Here is a 19,485-nt window from a genome sequence, read left to right on the forward strand (position 1 = left end):
CCACCGTAGTGAAACGGTAATCGGCGATGTGCTCAGACTCATTGATGCTGGATATGGGGAAACGGATGTATCCAGAGACTGGCTAGCCACGATGACCTCTGTAACTGATTCCATCAGCCGACTAACGTGCAAAAAACCCCCAGGACTCACACAAGAAGCACTGGACAGTTTGTGCATTGAGGTGTTCGGAGTGCTAGAGGAAGGAAACAAAGAAGACACATCAAGAGAAATAATGGAATGCAGCATATGCCTAGAGAGTTTCTTGGAGGGAGATGAACTGATACGCCTGCCTTGTGCTCATAGGTATCATGTTTGCTGCTTGGATCCATGGATCCGAATCTGTGGGGAGTGCCCATATTGCCGTAGGGGCATTGTTGTAAATGTGGATGGAGTCGAAGTCGAAGAGAGTCGACTACGTCCGATGTGAGCAGTGAGTAGAAAGTTTACAGTTACTTGGCAGTTTTCTCGGAAGACAAGTCCTTGACATCGAGTGTCGTTCGGGACGTATGTTTCAAAAAATAAAAATATGTTGACATGCATCTCCCACAATCTAACCTACGTGAAACAAGAAATTAAATAGTTCGCAATTTTCAAATAACTAAATAATTGTATGGAAGTTAATTGTTCGTTTGTTTAGAATCCTATATTCCTGTTAAAATCCAAATCTAGCATGAAATATTAGAAAATGGTTGCAATATGGTCCCATTTCGAAGTCATCCCTTGAACTAAATTGCATGGAAATTTAACACAAAATGCTGCAAGTATCTGGAGACTTCAAATGTTTGATTCATTCAAAGTCAAGTCACTCGTTGCCCACTTTGTCTAATGCTAGTTACGCGACAAGTTTTTTTTATGACGTGGTACTCTGATTTGTTACGTGCGTATTGAGTAAATTTTTGAAAAAACGCAATAATCTGTAAATTTAGTCAGATAAATCATAGTTGATAAATCATGTGTGATAAGTTCGTTCGAGAATGTGTTTATAGAAGAAATCAAACTCTTAACTATTTGTCAAATGATCACTTACATCATCAACTAAATCACTCCGTTGGAGCTTTTTTTTCCTTTTTTTTTCTTCTACGACTTTTTGAGTCCATTGAAGTTATTCTCAACAATTATGAGATTACTAACTTTTCTCTCTTTTTTTTTATATGTTGTTGTAATGAATTTCAAAATATTTGATCTATGTTATAGAATTCGATCATTTTAAATTATACAACAACTTAAATTTCTTGTTGTTACAACTCTTTAACCAGAATTATTAACAGTATCTCACCAAATAATTGTATTTTGCTACTCATAATATATGATTGTGTTAATATCAATTATTGAATAAGTATCTTTCATATTATAAAAACTATAATTTATAGTGACAATATAATTAGATTCTTATAATAATAAATTATAAAAAAAGTCCAAACATCATGTTATAATAGATTTTCTAATTGTGAGAAACAATAATCATTATTCCTCAATAATATAGTTGTGCAACTTGGATCGAACTACAATTTGGTTCGAAGTAAGAGTCACGGACCAAAACCGCAAATCATCATAAAACCAAAACAAACCAAACCAAATCAGATGGATTCAATCATAGCAGACCCATTCACTTATTTTAAGTATGAAACACACACTAATATATCAAATTTATTATGAAATATCGAGTTCGAGACTCAATTGCAATAAACTTTTCCGAAAAGACGCTCTTATATCTAACGATGATGACCCCTCAATTACGCATTACCGCTGTCGCATAACTCTTACCAAACACCAACGGCCCACCACTATAAATTTTGCATCACAAGATTAGGTCAAGTCAATCTCTAAGATAAAGAAGCACCAACTTACCATTGTTTTTTCTCTTTACGTGTTTGAAAGGTTATGCATCTAAAAACAAAACGTATTTTAAGAGTTTCTCACAATTTAAAAACATAGCAATCATCTACTTAAATATACATTTTTTTATGTGTAAAATTAAAATACATTAAGTAATACTTTATTATCCATAGCAAATCGAATTGTAGAATTGCATATATTAAAAAAAATCAAATTAATAATTCACGTGAAATTAATTTGGCTCGTCTTGTCCAAATGATAGACCGACCAGTCCATTCCTATGGTCAAATAGTGAGTTACTATGGATTATCGATCAAACTATCAAATATAACTAAAAATTAATGAGTTGATCGCATGGTGAGGAGAATTTTGACAAATAATGTTTATTATATAAAAAATATATATTTCATAAATTGTTTTTTTTTTTTTTTTTTTTTTTTTTTTTGAATTCAAATTATACAACGCGTTTATAAACCCAGAAGTAGAAGAAGCATTCCCACTACTTCTTCAAAAACCTCTCCACCTCAGACGTAAAACCTCTCGCAAAACCGTACCTCGAAATCCTCAAACTGCAACCAGAAAAGAATCGGAAACACGTCCAATTCGAAAGGGAATCCGCGATTACGCTATATGAGGTTACTTGATCATTGCTTCGGGCGTCAAAATGGCGACGAATTGATGTGGAAAATGGAATTGAAGCCGCACGCTACCGGGGACTTCTCAATGGCGGTGGTTCAGGCGAATTCCAACCTTGAAGATCAAAGTCAGGTTTTAACGTCCCCTTCTGCGACTTATATTGGTGTTTACGACGGTCATGGGGGATCTGAGGCCTCCCGCTTTGTCAACCGCTACCTCTTCCCTTATATACGCAGTAATGTTCTTTTCTTTGAAATTTCCCTTCGCAGTTTGCTCTTTATCGTGAATTTTTCTGGATGTTTTTTGATGATTTAAAGTGGTTTCTATGATTTAGCGTTGGCAAAATTAAACATAAATTTTGATATTCCTTCCTCGGTCCGACCTAGTATAGATGCATGTTTCATTTATTTGCTCACATAGTTCTCTTTCTTTAATGTTCCAGCTTTAGATATATTCAATCATTATTATTATTTTTTGCTCCAACAATCAGAAATTTAGTTTTATTTTGCAGAATTTGCTACGGAACTGGGGGGATTATCACCAGATGCTATAAAGAAGGCTTTTAATGAAACGGAAGAGGATTTTACTCGGTTAGTAAAGAGATCAATGTCTATGAGACCCCAGATAACTTTGGTAGGATCATGTTGCCTTGTTGGTGTAATTTCAAATGGTGAGTTATATGTAGCAAACTTAGGTGATTCAAGAGCGGTTCTCGGCAGAAGAGGTTCTATTCAGGGGAAGAATTCTGTTGTGGCGGAAAGATTGACGATAGATCATAATGTTTCCTATGAAACCGTCAGGAAGGAGGTTGAAGAGCTTCACCCAGATGATTCGCCTGTAGTGATTAATTGCCGCGGTGTTTGGAGAATCAAGGGCATTATTCAGGTAATCAATTTCTGAATCAATTCCTTCATTGAAAGGTACATTGAATTTATGCCGTATTGACGATTCGACCTCACTTTTGACATATGCCACCTTAGAATCTAGATCGGTGACCTTAACAGAGTTGAGTTAATGATTCCTTGATGACTTTTCTCAGTGTGTTTCTCAATTTATATATTAAGTTGATTTCAAATAGATAATATGTACAAATGGCTGTCATCCAACTTTTACTCGGTGATGATTGATGGAACAACGGACCTTTATGTTGGGGAATTACACCCAAGCGATGCCGATCAAGATAACAATAGTACCCAATAATTTGCGGAATAAAATAACCAACAAGAACACAAAGATTTATGTGGTTCACCCAATATAGGCTACGTCCACGGAGCACTGCAACTTTTATAACGGGAAGAAATATTACAACAAGTGTATACACCAATACACTCAATATTTCTCACACTCCCAACCCGAGTATACCGATAAAATAATTTCTCTAACTCACACAAGAGAATTCCTGCACTGGGAAAAAAATACATTCTTTTTTTCTATGCACTCTCTTTTTATCAAAGCTAAAAAGCTTTTGATTTTGGGATACAATAACTGAAAGAATTGAGCTCTATTTATAACTAATTCCCTCGTTCAGCTTTGCAACTTTTTCGATGTGGGATACGTGAGAAAACAAGATTTTTTATTATTTAATTTAATGTGGGTCCCACCCCATTAAATTCTTACCTAACAATTCTCTCACTTGAAGACTTGATTCCAATCATGTTTTCACACCATCAGTGCAGCAGCTCATACCTCCTTTGTTAGTCCAGGAGACCAACTAAGTCAAACATAACTTCAGTTTTTCAATGATAACAGCCTTCGTGAGCATATCAGCTGGATTCTTGCTTCCAAGAATTTTCTCAAGCTTCAAGACTCCATTCATCCAATCTCTAAGGATCCACATTCCAAGGATTTGTTTTGCAGCATCCAAATCTTTCAAAGAAAATTCCTTTGATAACTCTTTCTCGAGTGTATCAATCTCCTCCAGACAAGCTCCTGCTATCAACATATCATCTACATATATCAGTAGTATGATATAATAACCATCAAACTTCACATAACAACAGTGATCAGCCTGATACCTCAGAAAACCATCATTATTCATTACACCATCAAACTTCTTGTACCACTGCCTTGGAGCTTGTTTGAGACCGTACAAGCTTTTCTGAAGTTTGCACACCATTTTTCTCTTTTTCCCGTACTTCAAATCCCTGTGATTGATTCATTTCTTCATGTAGCTTTCCATGAAGAAACCCGTCTTTACATCTAACTGTTCCAGATGTAAATCTTCTTTTACCATCAATCCAAGTACACTCCTGATAGTAGTTAACTTTACCACCAGAGAGAAAATATCAGTGTAACCAATGACTTCTTTTTCACCTTTTACAACAAGTATTTCTTTGTACCGCTTGCTACCGTCATGTTCTAACCGGTACTCCCACTTGCAATGTAAAACCTTTTTACCTTCAGGAAATTCTGACAACTCCCACATGTGATTGGATGACAGTGAATCCATCACATCTTCCATGGCTAACTCCCACTCTTTAAAAGTCTCATAAACATCCGATTTATTTTCACAAAATAAACCCAAAATTTCTTGCTCGAATCGTCAACAGTAGTGCCATAATATCTTGAGTGATCTTCAAGGGATGTCACAAGAGATGATCCACATATATCAGTATGTGCCAGCTCCAAATCCGCTGATTTCGGTTCTCTAACCTCTTTTGAAAAGCTCAATTTTTTCTGCTTTCCAAAAAATACAGCTTCACATAGCTTGTTTTCAACGATCTTTAATTCCGGTAGCTTTCCGTTTGAAACAAGCATCTTCATTCCCTTCTCACTCGTATCCCCAAGCCTACTATGCCATAGACTTGAATTAGCTCCAGCACCCACAGCCGCTGATTTATTTCTCAAACTGGAAGTCATATAAAGTGTTCCAGTTTTCTTTCTTCGAGCAACAATCATGGCTCCCTTTTTCACTTTCCAGGAACCATCACCAAAGGTCACCTTATGACCTTCGTCGTCAAGCTGTCCCACTGAAATCAGATTATGTGTCAACTTTGGTACATGCCTTACTTTGTTGATTTCCCAGACAGATCCATTTGTCATCTTCATCCGGATATCACCCATACCAATTATTTCCAAAGGTTTTCCATCAGATGGAAAACTTTTTCAAAGGTTTTCCATCAGCCAGGAAAATTTTTTCGTAATCTCCCGCAATGTATTTATCGAATACATCACGATTACCAGTGGTATGAAACGAAGCTCCCGAGCCCATAACCCAAGAATCAACCGGGCTTTCCATGGATAGTAATAGAGCATCATGTACCTCCTCAGTAACAACATTAGCGTCGTTCTTTGTTGATCTGCAATTCTTTTTCAAGTGACCAGTCTCACCACAGCTCAGCACTTCACATTCTTTTCAAAGTTGCTTTTGTCTTTTCCATTTCTTGACTTGCCATTGGTTAAAACTTTTTTCGCCACTCCTACCCCTTCCTCTATTCTCGAGATTTAAAGCAGATCTCAATGATGTTCTTTCACCCGAATCCATCATGCGAACTTCTTCAGCAAGAATTTGATCTCTGACATCATTGAATTGTAGCTTTCTTTTTCCAATAGAGTTGCTAACCGCTGCCCGCATTGGTTCCCAATTGTCTGGTAAAGACACCAAAAGAATAAGTGCCCGAATCTCATCATCAAATTTAATTTCAACCGATGTCAGCTGTGAAACAATCGTGTTGAATTCATTGATGTGTTTAGCCACCGATACATCTTCTCTCATCTTCAAGTTAAATAACTTCTTCATGAGATGTACTTTATTATTTGCCGATGGCTTTTCGTACATGTCCGACAAACTGGACATCATCTCCTCCGTTGTTTTTGCATCCGCCACGTTATGTGCCACGTTCTTCGTCAGGGTCAATCGTATTACACCTAACACTTGTCGGTCAAGAAGCTTCCAGTCATCATCCTCCATCTTTTCCGGCTTCTTTCCAGATAGAGGTTGATGCAACTTCTTGATATACAAATAGTCTATTATCTGTAACCGCCAGAACGTAAAATCTGTACCGTCGAACTTGTTGATACCAGGTCCCGATCCATCATCTCCGGCCATCACTTCTATATCCTTAGCAAAAAATCTAAAAAATCTTTTCTGATGTGGAAGATCAGACAAAGATGCAACCACAGAGCATACTCAGAATTCTTAAGAATTTTCACAACAAGGCTCTGATACCAGTTGTTGGGGAATTACACCCAAGCGATGCCGATCAAGATGACAATAGTACCCAATAATTTGCGGAATAAAATAACCAACAAGAACACAAAGATTTACGTGGTTCACCCAATATAGGCTACGTCCACGGAGCACTGCAACTTTTATAACTGGAAGAAATATTACAACAAGTGTATACACTAATATACTCAATATTTCTCACACTCCCAACCCGAGTATACCGAGAAAATAATTTCTCTAACTCACACAAGAGAGTTCCCGCACTCAAGAAAAAAATACACTCTTTTTTTCTATGCACTCTCTTTTTATCAAAGCTAAAAAGCTTTTGATTTTGGGATACAATAAATGAAGGAATTGAGCTCTATTTATAACTAATTCCCTTGTTCAGCTTTGCAACTTTTTCGATGTGGGATACGTGAGAAAACAAGATTTTTTATTATTTAATTTAATGTGGGTCTCACCCCATTAAATTCTTACCTAACAATTTAATCATCCGAGGCTTCTTGTTTATGGCTGTATTCGTTTTTGAAACAAGCTGCTAAGTTTTATTTCTTGTGACTTGAAATATCTTTTTCCGAAGACTCATGGCACAACTTTTCTCTAAACATCCATGTAGCACGAATACTCCTAATTTTTTTTCTTCTAAAGTATGGACACGGATACGAAACGTCGATATGCGTATTGGATACGGTAAAATCCGTATTGTTGACTTTTTGTACGTTTGATCGGTAAGTTATGTCTGGGACATGGCTAGATACACCATGAACATGGCGGGGATACGTTTCTTTTTTTTTTTTGCTTTTTCTTTTTCAATCACTCATCTGAAGTTATATTTTAATATTTATATATGTTTTAATAATTGCAGTATCTCAGCCATATTGTGTCTAATATTTTCAAAATTTACCGATGATACGATACTTGTACCCGTATCAACATAGCTAAACATGAGTCAATTGGTGGAGTAGTCTTTTCTTTGCTTCTCAACTAATTGGTGGACTAGTGTTTTCTTTGCTTATCTTGATTGTTCAAGGCAATAGTTCTGATGTTAATGAGATTTTGATTGATGAACTGGTTCTTCTGATGAGTCGAATCAGTCTCTGTGCATTGGCTGATTCTACATTTTTCTTTTTTATCTATGGATTATGATTTATTAAAAGCAGCATGTAAGGCACACCATCGAGTTTTTTTCTGAAGGATTATTATATATTGGCTACTGTTCCAAGAATCATATGCTCTGCCTCTTGCCTGTCTCATGTAGCTGAAGTCAAAGTACTGTGCCTTCCGCCACATGAGATGCACATGAAGACTTAGTAAAGCAAAGCTTTGTGACTCCGGTGAATATAAAGTGTTTTACCTTTATGTTTGCCCAACCTGAAGATCACGAATAACCATATTTACTCAAAGGTCTTCATGCTTTTAGGTTCTATTTTTTGTTTCTTCGCGTTTAAGTTAGAAGTCTGCATGGTGATTTATTGAGAATTGTGGTCTGCTTACTTTTCCCCATTCTTGTTTATCTGTTATTACATACACCATTGGTGTGAAAACACTAATAACTTTATTTGTAACAATCAGGTGTCAAGATCCATAGGCGATGTTTATTTAAAGAAACCCGACTTTTACAGAGACCCAAATTTCCTACAATATGGAAGTTACATTCCCATGAAGCAACCATTGTTGACAGCTGAACCTTCCATTGTGACTAGAAACCTTAAGCCACAGGATTTGTTTGTAATATTTGCCTCTGATGGTCTCTGGGAACACCTCAGTGATGAAACAGCTGTGGAAATAGTATCAAAAAGTCCAAGATCTGTAAGTCGTTTCCTTCCTAAACGGTTGTAAATTTCTGATAGCTGTCTGTAAATATACAATTGAGGTCTTGCATTTTTTTGCAATTCAATCAAGCGCCTCGTTCTCTTGGGCGACCAACATGGAATCAGTCTCGTTCATTCGCCTTGTGATTTGCATTGTTTTGGTCTTATTGTACTCCATGAGTGCTCATATATGTACTGAATTATTGCTTGGATTATTATCATGATAAGGTTGCATCTGCATGCTTGATTGAATCACAACTAGAAGTCTGTCTATTCTTTCTTATATCGTCCTCTATGTGGTATGACAATCGAAACACAGTGTTGTACAATTAATCATAGCTTTTGCCACATCGACAAGCTATCTTTTGTACAAAAGTTTTGAACTGTCATATTGCATTATTACCCATACTCTGTACTTCAATGAGTTAGGCTGTGTGCTTGTCCCTTTTCTTTTCAAATTTTGGTCTAGATTTCACTCTTGTCATGGTCCATGAATCATTTGATCGATTCTTAAATGAGCTACCTGACTTATCTTGTGGTGAATGTTTTTGCAGGGAATAGCCAAGAGATTAGTAGTAGCTGCACTTCAAGCTGCTTCCAAAAAGAAAGAAATGAGGTATAAAGACATTCAGAAGATCGAGAAGGGAACCAGACGACATTTCCACGACGACATAACTGTTATAGTTGTTTACCTCGATAATCAAAACCCTTCAAATATTAATAATAGACAAGGTTCTTTTGGCTGCGTGATGTCTCCCGTTGACATATATTCTTTTAACTCAAACGAAGTAGTAGAGAATTCAGGCGACAAGGTTTTTCCCAACGAGGAATTCCTATCAAGGGTTTCCCATTGACCGTGCCTTCTTAGCCTGATAGGCTGCTAGTTGAATATGTAATGGAACTTTTTGTGTACATTTCGCCTTGTATATTGAGGTAGTTTTGGCATTAAATTGCACGTTCTTTTTGTTATTTGGTCATCATTATTAGTCTTGTTTTTGCTAAAAGAGTCTGGTAGTTGAACATATTTTTGGGTTGGTTCACAAATTTTGGTTTTTTATGGTTTCATCTAAAAAATTTTAGGTTGCTTATATATAAAAAGATTTAAATTTTAAAAAATATTAGAGGGAATATAACTATTATCTGACATTCATTGTCAAGTTGACTTGCTTAAACAAATCAATTAATTTGTTAATATGAGTATGTAACTTTACCAGCGTAGAAAAATATCATATGATCAAATAATACAAGCAGAATATAGTTTTAATCTGAATGTTCATGGCCAAAATATTTTTGTAGTAAATCTATTATTAATTAATATTAATATTCACAAAATGTCTCACTTCATAAAGATAATTGCACACACACTATATGTTGGTTTAGTAGCATCAGCCTCTCTTGTCGAGAATATGTCTCATATTTGGAAATAAGACGCAAACGAATCAAGTTACTCATGAGTAATTCGTTCAACATTCGATTCGAAGTCAAGTTTTGCATGTGTTTATTCTATATATATAATCATATATTTATTATATATATATTATATTTATTTAGAATTAAAATATAAAATAACTCGAGCTTTCTGAGCTCGGATTTAATAACACAATATATTCTTGAGTCGAACTCAAATTTGAAAATTAATATATAACTGAAAACTTTTTCCGAGTCGAGCTAACTCGATTGCATCTTTATTTGGGAAGATGTCTTGTATTCGAAATCGTCTTAAAATTTTAGACCCCAATTATTAATTTTTAAAAAATAAAAAGTATATGTATATTTATTATTTGTGTGTTTTTTTTAAAATCTAAAGTATACCTTCCCGCTCCGACATAAAACAGAAACAAATTGCGTGACCTCCTTCTTCAAGTATTCCGCACTCGAAAGCTTTGCTGCAGAACCCTTCGAGAATGAGCACTTGTAAATTGGTGGCAGAATTGGTGTGGAAGGATATCGAGTTCCATCTCACGGATCTATTCCATTTAATTCACAATAATAATGCCAATATCTTTTTTGAATCTCCACACTCATCTTCCTGTGTTTTGGATTCTCCGTCGGGTTTATCAAATTTTGACGACGCTGATGGAAAATGGGAACAGTGATCGATGATCAGCTGGCAGTGTAGCTATCACTCCTTTTTGCAACTCGAGTGTTGGGATTGTCTTTAATTTCGACAGAGCGACTAGGATTGTTGATCAAAGGGGTGTCAAGAGGATCTCCGGGGAGCCCAGTGGTCGCTTCATTTTTCAGGTATCTATATTACTTTATTTGTTTTGTTTCACTGATTTCGATTAAGCTGGGTATCGTGAAAAGAGTAATACAAGGCTTTCGGATTTTCTGCAAATTCTGTTCAACGGGTTGTGGGAGAATCTCGGAGAAAGGAGGGCTATCTGTGCTCTGGAGAACACTATTGTGCTTGTTATTCCTTCTTCTATGACGTGGTGAACCGAGGGGAACAGCTTTGTGTAAGATACCAACAATATTTTTCTTCTTCTGGATTTTGTTAATATTCTTGCTCTTTCAGTTTTTTTCTCCTTGGAGAATTTTTCACTTCCATTTTTCAATGTAAACATCAACTTGCAGCAGGAATTGCAACCTCGACTGGAGCATGCATCGACGCTATAGTGTGATGAGGAATTAGCCTTGCTACTGTCCAAGGTTTAACATCGCAAGTCCTATTGAACCGAAGAAAGTTTCCATTATAACGAAACAACAGGTATTCTGTTGTGAATCTTGTGACTTCAAGATGTGTCGATTTACAATTTGACGAGCTACCAAAATTGTACAACGATCTTGAATTATCCACTATCTATGATGTGCTACATTTACATACCGACTTGTTCGGAAAACACTATACATACGGTATATTTTAGTTTTCAATGATTCCACCTTTGAATCTGTCAAGAATTGGTACTTTTTTCGAGCCATTGCGTACACATTCACTTCATCTTCAATCTTTCTGATAATCTATGTTCTTCCTCGGTAGAAACATGAGGATTGAGTGTCCGAAGATTACTGACAAAGGTTATAGCCTCATCCCTTCGGCTACGCTTACAGTACCAATCTATGATAGAATTATAGGTGCTCTCATTTGGTTTGCACTTCTGCTTGATCATGTACCGGATCACATCAATAGCCTCAACAAACATTGCCTCGGCTGCATAACTTGAAACAAAGGTATTGTATGTGATAACATCGGGAATGAGACCAGATTCCCTCATTTCAAGAAAAACCCGTGATGCATCTCTCATTCTCCCATTCCTGCAATATGCATATATTACCGTATTGTATGAAATGATATCCGGTTTCATTCCTTTTGACAACATATCCCTTAGTATTTCTTCAGATCTGACAAAATTTACGGAACGGCTATACATGTATATCAAGCTGTTGTATGTCGTCAAACTATGTGTGAACCCTCTTGTCTCCATAAAGCTCAAAATTTCGTTGGCCTTATCAATCATTTGCCTCCTGCCATATATAGAAACCATGGAATTTAATGTGGTGATATCTGGAGAAAAACCTCTGTTTCTAAGCTCTAGAAAAGCTTGCTCAGTTTCCTTCAACAGGTCACTCTTGCTATATACTAGAACGAGAGTTTTCAAGAGCACAGCATGAGGTTCAATTGCACCCGCACGTATGTCTTTGGCAAGATCATGTATCTTCTCAATTTCTTTCCCATTAGCATAAGCATGTAGCAAAGAACTATAAGTCAGCTCGTTAGGTTTGCACCGCCCATCTTTCATTTCAGCAAACACCTTTTCAGATTGTTTCCACAGTCCTCCCCGAGCCAGAGCTGCCAAAACGGCATTATAAGTGGAAAGATCAGGAGTGACCCCTGCTTCTAACATTTGCTTGTAGATAGCCATGGCCTGGTCGAAGGATCCACACCTACTGTAAGCACTGATCAAGGTGTTAAAAGTATCCCTCTCGGCCACAAAACCTGATCTTTTCATCTCTTTGAACACCCCTAACACTTCGGTATCCATCCCATTCTGCCCAAACACGGCCAAAAGGGTGTTCCATGTAACAATATCTGCTGTACATCCACATTTCTTTATATCATCAAAAATATTCATCATTTCCATAAATTTTCCTCGGTTTCCATACATTTTAATCAGTGCATTGAATGTGCATATATTTGGGTTACAGCCTGAACTCCGCATCTCCTCAAACACCCTAAATGCTGACTCTTCCTTCCCCGCCTTCTCAAATCCTGACAATAGAGTAGTATATGTGAACACATCTGGTATAATCCCTTTCTCGACCATCTGGGCTTTTAGCTCCATCGCCTCATCCAACAAACCGTCCCTAGAATAAGCAGAAATGAGAGAATTGTACGTCACAATGCTAGGGAAAAGCCCATTAAACTCCATCTCCCTCAGAATTTCCATTGCCAACTTAGGTCTCCTGGATTTCCCGTAAACATCAAGTAGTGTATTATATGTAACTTTATCTGGCATATATCCAGCCAATTTCATCTCCTCAAAAATCCCTTTTGCTTCCTCGTACAAAGATCCTCGTCTACAACAACTTATGATAGTGTTGTATGTATAAGCATCAGGAACAACACCTGAACTCTTCATTCCTTCAAAAACCACAGTGATCTTATTCCAAGGCATGCCCATTTTCCCATATACATTCAAAATCACATTATATGTAATTAAAGTAGGTTTGCAGCCTTCCTCCTCCATTTTCTTGAAAACCATCACGGCTTCCCTATACCTACCATTCCTTGCATAAACCGATATCATAGATGTATAAGCATAAACATCGACTCCAAATCCATCTTTTTGCAATTTGTGAAGCAAAGAAGCCGCTTCAGAAACCCGACCCACTTTGCCTAACGTACAAATGATCACAGCCACAACAGACCCTTTTATCAAATCTTTCGAATCACAACGTTTCTTAATCCACTCAAAAACACTTAAAGCCAGATCACATTTTCTATAATGCCCCAATGCCTTAATTATACACAAAACATCAGACGAAAAACCTCCCATAAACACTTCTGAAAATTCATTCTGTCGATTATGAGAATCAAACAAAGGAACCAACACCTCGTCAAGGTTTTCAATGTTAAATTCATCGTCAGTAAGGGATTGAAGTGTGAGCTCACCTTGAGGGGATAGGTGGTGGTGGAGCCAGGGTTTTCCCTTGTTCGCGTCGCGGTGTTTGCCAATGCGATGTCGTGTTCTGGGGACGGAGGAAGGCAGATTCAGAGAATTTGTGGGTACGGGGGAAGTGGAGGAGGTTGAGGGGTTCTGGTGGAGCAATTCTGGGAGAAGAGGGGTCAACTTCGGCGGAGAGTTTGAGGGTACGACGGCGGAGGAGTGGGGGTGGGAATCATTGAAGAAGGGTTTCGGCGGCGGCGGGTTTGGGAGGAGGAGTGGGAGAGCTATTTTTTCTGCCATTGATGCACCAGGAGGCACGGGTGGACCTTTTGTCCTCTCATATGCTACAAAAATATATCTTTGATTGGAAAAAAACAAAGTAATTTGGCTCTTTTTGGAAATTAAATAAATGATTGTTTTAAAAAATAGTTAAAAAAAAAAAAGATTGAAGTTGGAAAAGTTACTTGATTAAAGATTATTCACAATTGCATATATTTTATTTATTCAGATTAAATTAATTAAAAATTTGACTGGAAAATTACAAAAAAAATTTATGATTTTTTTTGCCAAAAACAACTAATATGTCAAAATATTTTATTTGGCATTAATGATCTCTTTAGTAACTCTTATAATGATAATAAATATATATTACACACATTAAAATAAATATTAACAAAAACAAATAAAACAAAACAACACTAAATATTCCAAATAAAATAAAAAAGTTTTATCATTTCTTTTTTGTTTAAATAGATTTTAATTTTATAATATAACTTTTATTTTTTGTCATAATAGTCATCTAAGGAGAACATCAATCCAAATAATTAATATTTGATGGATTTAATTATATCGAACGAAAAAATAATAAAATAAAAAATCCAAATTATCAAATGATAATCAAACTCCAATATTAAAATCCCAATCATAGCAACTTCTCAAATTAAAATTACAATTTTCCCAAATTTGGCTCACACACACACACAAGCCTAATTATTGTTTGGGCTTGGACTGTAATAGGAAAACTATTTTGTCAAAATGGGCCGATTTTGTAATCCAAATAGGCCCGGCCTAGTATAAAAAGCAACTTCAATGTTCGACCCAATAAGCTCCTCAAATTTCGAACTTCAGCTGCGTTACTGCATTTTCAATTTTGAAATATTTCCTCTCAAATCACTTGTCCATCCTTTACCGTCGAATCACTCATGGATAATCCAAACATTCAGCAGGTAGAATGCGTTAATGGGAATTTGTATTCCCGAGATCCGATTTTGTTTAATTTCGTTTTCTTTTGTCAGATATTGGAGCAGCAACTGCTGACGGTGGCGAAGGCGGTAGAGGACAAGATAGATGACGAGATCGCGGCATTGGATCGGCTAGATTTGGACGATATGGAGGTGTTGAGGGAGCGTAGGTTACAGCAGATGAAGAAAATGGCGGAGAAAAGGAGAGGCTGGGTCGCACTCGGCCACGGTGAGTACTCAGAGATCCCAACGGAGAAGGAATTTTTCTCTGCGGTTAAGGCCAGTGAGCGCGTTGTTTGCCATTTCTACCGCGAAAATTGGCCTTGCAAGGTACGTTTGCCCCATTATTGTTACTGTTAGATAATAAATTAAATGGAGAAGTTGCTAGACCTTTTTGAACGATTTGGATGGTTGTACCTTATTTGTGTATTGTGATTAAACTTTATAAACGACATTTGGGAAACTAAGATTTTTACCGTTTTGGATTCTCGAGTTGAGTTATGTCTTTTTTGCTGGACCGACATTGCGTTGAATAGCTATGTTGTGTTTTTTTTAGTAATTATTCTGAATAGCAATCACAAATTATAATCACGATATAGATGCGTGGTAGCTGATATTGTTTTCATTTCTATCACCTTACAAGCCGTTGTATTTTGGTTCGTAACAGAACCAATGTGGCTGAGTAATGAGTCTCTTTCGAATTTATAAATATCAATTTTTATATTTAGTTTCTATATAAGAATGCCCAAAACACATCAAGTGGTGTTCGTTGACCAAATTCTTATATGTGCCTTAGCCCTTGGGTCTATGAGTGCATGCCCCATTTAGATATATATTTATTTATTTTGGGTGGCAATATTGAACGATTCAAGATCATATCTTAGATATCATTGATGCATACTTTTTTTTAATAGAAATTCTAGGCTGTAAACTTTGCTAATCATGATTGATAAATTTCAAGTTAAGTAGTTTGCTACTAGAGGACTGTCTACTTGAAAACTAACAGTGGCAAGTAGTTTTTTCCTCGCTGTGATATCGAGTGTTTGGTTTACCCATTGCTTGTGTAGGTCATGTTTATATGTGTTTGGCTCACTTTCTCGTGGATCATTATTGTCTTTTTCTTAACAATGTTTCTTGGCAATGACTGATCCTGATGTTCTTTTCCTGTGTTTTTTATCAACATTATAATGCAGATGATATGCTAAGTACGTGTGTTGCTTGATTATGTTTTAGATTGGTCACAGTTTGAAATCTATTATCACAGTTGTACTGTTCCAAGAATTTTTATTGTGTCCAAAGTCTCAATAGACATGTATTTCATAAATGTTGCATTATTTGTTACTGCACTTGGTAATGATCTTCCAAAGATTCCTAAATGTATTTGGCCTCAGAGGATACTGAAAGAATAGGCTTATTTTTCCGAAAAATATGAATTTGAATGTATTCTCTCTCTTGGATGAGCTTTTAAGCTAAATATTAAGAGGTGCAAAGTATTCATCCTCACCCAATAAACTACACGAGGACCGATCTAGGCACTTCGGCATAAGCTAAGCTTCAAAATTGTGTCTTTCTTAGTGTCTTCATCACCTTGCCTTGATTTACACTTGAACTTTTTAGATCCTATTTCGCATTTATCTTCCTTGTACCATCGTTTCTTGAGTTTTGTATTGTATTTTCCTTCTTGGCTATCTGTTTTATACAAATGGCGTGTTTTCAGTGTATAAAATTTTGACTGCTCTCCAGTATATCTTACATGCAAAATAAGATCTACACGTGATCATCTAGTTTATGAGGAAAGGCAGAATATTAAGTTCAAAGATGATATCCTTACGGTAAAAGAAGTGCTTTTCATTTGCAGTTAAAGTAGGTTGTGTTCTACTAGATTTTTTCAAGATGGGGAATATACCGTGTCCCCGTTACACTGTGGGTGTAGTTAGATTTTAGCTGTTAAAAGATTTCTTAAATAGTGAAAACCATGTCTACAACCAAATTGTTATTGAGATGTTAACCAAGGGAGTTTCAGACTCATGTCCTAGGAACAATGTACGCTAATCTAGTAACTATTTTTCGCTCTTGCTATGATTTTTTGGTATGGTATAATGGAACTTTCTCAGCAGTACTTTTCTCAATGTAAAGTATGAATCTTTTTCCTGTATATTACCTGCAAAATGTCTTGAGCTAAGAAAGTAAGTAATTTCTGATAGATGCATACCTTATTCACAGGTCATGGACAAGCACTTGGGTATATTGGCAAAACAACATATTGAGACACGTTTCATAAAACTTAATGCTGAGAAAAGTCAATACTTGGCTGAAAAGCTGAGGATTGTTGTTCTTCCAACTCTCGCTCTTGTAAAAAATGCTAAAGTGGAGGATTACGTGGTAAGCATTGTTCTGCTCTATCATCTTGGAGTTTATACAACTGCTCTGATAAGATCAATCCATCTCACCTTGTTAAAATTAGGTTGGCTTTGATGAGCTCGGGGCGACGGAAGATTTCAGCACAGAAGAATTGGAAGAGAGATTGTTGAAAGCACAAGTAATCTTTTATGAAGGCGAATCTTCATTCAATCCATCTAAGTCCAAGGCCCCAAAAAGGAGCGTTCGGCAAAGCTCGACTTCCTATTCATCGGACTCTGAGTAGAAAACATGAATTTCCAGTCTACTGTGGTATTATTGTTGATGACAATCTGTTGTAGCATTAGATTTTGCCTTGGCCAGGAATTATTTTGATAATTTTTTGTTATTGGGATTTTTATGTAATATATTATATTACTAATTATTGCGATGATTTTAAGCAAGAGCAACTGAAGTAACTAGGTTCCGGTGACTAATTAACTTATCGTGTCTCGGATGGATTAGCTTCCAAGTTGAGTCGCACACTTCCTATCTCTAAAAAAAACAAGGCTCGTCTAACCCAAATCTTTATTTTTCCATTCTCTACTCTCCAAAATATAAATTTATATTCACTATTTTAAATATATTTTCCAACCCATTTTCTCTAAATATTATAAAATTTTCTGATTTTTAATTTTTTCATTCGCGAGTATTAAAAATAAAAAAAATTACTTTAGGTATTAATAAATTGAACTTCATTATATCTTTTGAAAGTATTTCAAAATCTTTTTCAGACGATTAGAAAGAAGAACGAACAAATATCTTGGTAGTACAATTACAATAAAAAAACAAATTGATAACATTTAGCTTCTTGTACTAATATTATTCATGTGTCGTTTAATTGATATTGCATCGTTTTCCCATGATAGAAAATATCTTAGTAGCATATCGCATGATCAGACGTTTCATTATGCAAATCTAGAGAGTAATTTGTTTTCATCAGGACAGTCTTTTTTGAATATTTTTTTTTAACATTTTCAAAGATTTCACACCTTAGGAAGTCCGCTTTATTTTCACTAGTAGTAGGGTCCAGACCTTCATAAGTACCATGATTATTATAAATACTAAAATCACTACCATCAGCCTGAGTTCCGAACAACGTTCCAGCTGTATAACTGGAACTTGAGTTAATACTTTGTTCATCAAAGCGAACGATGCATCGAAAGAGGTTCCATATGCCTCTAGTTTTTTCTCTAGCTGTTCCTTTCTGCATCGTTTCTAAAGTAATCTTGGTTTACATGTGTATGTCCATAACGTACCTTTTCCCGTTAATTATAGCTGTGGGATCTGGATGATTTGCTGCAAGTGTATGGAAATCCTACCCAAAATCAGTCTGCTAGTGCAGATAGCGATAGTGATGGCATGGATATCGAGGATACCATTCCGAAATCTTCTAAAGGTAATCCAATGTCTTTCATAAATTATTTTTAAAAATACAATGACTGCGTGGAGCTTATGCATTTGTGATATTATTGGAGTACACTCGTGGTTGTAGTTGAATGATCTTAAATGATTGATTGCCTACTGTAGCCAAGTTTTTACGCTCTCGGCTCCAACTTTATAACGAAAAAGTTGCTTGTAAACAGTCAAGTTCACTTCATCCCTGACAACTAAAGGTGAACTGTTACATACGTTTTTCGGGTCAACTTAGCTTTGTATCCAATGCAAATGGAAGCTTAGACAGTTTTTGTTGGAATATTGGCTTTATGCATTCTTGATTCTTGAATGCGTTATTTTTCTATTCATTTGCTCGGTTCATATTGATGTGTAGCCGTTCTCTCAAGATGCTATGAGTTTGTTTCATGCACGTTTGCAGGGACGAAGAGGAAAAATAGCAGCAAATCCCAGAATCTAAGCACATCAAACAATTTCTTCGCAGATCTATAGTCATTTGGTGCAGTATCAGGAAGTGATGTTTCGAAATCACTTCTTGTACTTCCTTTCCTTCAAATGTGTTACTGGAGTTTATACTGGAATTTTCGTTAACTTATTTCATGCGCATTTAACAGTCGATATTCAATTGTGTCAATATATTAAATATTCTATTCTGATCTTACTCGTCCACACACACACACACACACACACACACACATATATATATATATATATGCCCTTTCTGATTGGATAAATTCCTTTTCATCTGTTTGAAATTAAATCTCTAATTAATTTACTTTTCACCAAATATTTGATGGGGATAATTAAATGAACTACCAAAACAATATAATGTAATATTCAAGCTTTTATATATATTTTTTGGAGTTTTTTTCTTTATAAGCGTGCACAATGTC

The 19,485-nt window shown here is 36.1% G+C and overlaps 3 protein-coding genes, 1 long non-coding RNA gene and 1 pseudogene across 6 annotated transcripts; 4 read left to right on the top strand and 1 right to left on the bottom strand.

The window, feature by feature from the left end:
* Positions 1-2,325: 2,325 nt before the first annotated feature.
* Positions 2,326-9,420, top strand: LOC140986753 (probable protein phosphatase 2C 63). Its single transcript, XM_073455099.1, has 4 exons — positions 2,326-2,707; positions 2,984-3,357; positions 8,213-8,449; positions 9,006-9,420. The coding sequence occupies exons 1-4, from the start codon at positions 2,467-2,469 to the stop codon at positions 9,303-9,305; spliced, it is 1,152 nt and encodes a 383-aa protein (XP_073311200.1). The 5' UTR covers positions 2,326-2,466; the 3' UTR covers positions 9,306-9,420.
* A 935-nt stretch (positions 9,421-10,355) lies between these two features.
* On the top strand, positions 10,356-11,277 carry LOC140985984 (uncharacterized; annotated as a pseudogene).
* On the bottom strand, positions 11,218-13,908 carry LOC140986322 (uncharacterized). 2 transcript variants are annotated; one of them, XM_073454511.1, is made up of 2 exons: positions 13,565-13,702; positions 11,218-13,469 (listed from the first exon to the last, which is right to left on the bottom strand). In XM_073454511.1, exon 2 carries the CDS (start codon positions 13,446-13,448, stop codon positions 11,385-11,387), a length of 2,064 nt encoding a protein of 687 aa, XP_073310612.1. In that variant the 5' UTR covers positions 13,449-13,469; positions 13,565-13,702; the 3' UTR covers positions 11,218-11,384. The 2 variants fall into 2 exon arrangements, with proteins under 2 accessions (XP_073310612.1, XP_073310611.1); XM_073454510.1 differs by having other exon boundaries at positions 11,218-13,908.
* A 735-nt stretch (positions 13,909-14,643) lies between these two features.
* Positions 14,644-17,603, top strand: LOC140985629 (thioredoxin domain-containing protein 9 homolog). Its single transcript, XM_073453496.1, has 4 exons — positions 14,644-14,785; positions 14,855-15,130; positions 17,024-17,182; positions 17,265-17,603. The coding sequence occupies exons 1-4, from the start codon at positions 14,762-14,764 to the stop codon at positions 17,442-17,444; spliced, it is 639 nt and encodes a 212-aa protein (XP_073309597.1). The 5' UTR covers positions 14,644-14,761; the 3' UTR covers positions 17,445-17,603.
* Positions 17,604-18,369: 766 nt separating this feature from the next.
* Positions 18,370-19,245, top strand: LOC140986989 (uncharacterized). 2 transcript variants are annotated; one of them, XR_012177016.1, is made up of 2 exons: positions 18,370-18,596; positions 18,693-19,245. It is a non-coding gene; the product is annotated as an uncharacterized lncRNA (long non-coding RNA). The 2 variants fall into 2 exon arrangements; XR_012177017.1 differs by having other exon boundaries at positions 19,014-19,245.
* Positions 19,246-19,485: the final 240 nt, after the last annotated feature.

This window comes from Primulina huaijiensis, chromosome 10 (assembly GCF_012295235.1).
Source record: "Primulina huaijiensis isolate GDHJ02 chromosome 10, ASM1229523v2, whole genome shotgun sequence".
In the NCBI taxonomy this organism is placed as follows: Eukaryota; Viridiplantae; Streptophyta; class Magnoliopsida; order Lamiales; family Gesneriaceae; genus Primulina; species Primulina huaijiensis.

Excerpts from the sequence above, each read along its gene's own strand:
- LOC140986753 (XM_073455099.1), top strand. The coding sequence starts at position 2,467 with ATGAGGTTACTTGATCATTGCTTCGGGCGTCAAAATGGCGACGAATTG. Across the intron at positions 3,358-8,212 it reads GAATCAAGGGCATTATTCAG|GTGTCAAGATCCATAGGCGA; the intron begins GTAATCAATTTC and ends TGTAACAATCAG. Across the intron at positions 8,450-9,005 it reads TATCAAAAAGTCCAAGATCT|GGAATAGCCAAGAGATTAGT; the intron begins GTAAGTCGTTTC and ends ATGTTTTTGCAG.
- LOC140986322 (XM_073454510.1), bottom strand. The coding sequence starts at position 13,859 with ATGGCAGAAAAAATAGCTCTCCCACTCCTCCTCCCAAACCCGCCGCCG.
- LOC140985629 (XM_073453496.1), top strand. The coding sequence starts at position 14,762 with ATGGATAATCCAAACATTCAGCAG. Across the intron at positions 14,786-14,854 it reads ATAATCCAAACATTCAGCAG|ATATTGGAGCAGCAACTGCT; the intron begins GTAGAATGCGTT and ends TTCTTTTGTCAG. Across the intron at positions 15,131-17,023 it reads GCGAAAATTGGCCTTGCAAG|GTCATGGACAAGCACTTGGG; the intron begins GTACGTTTGCCC and ends CCTTATTCACAG.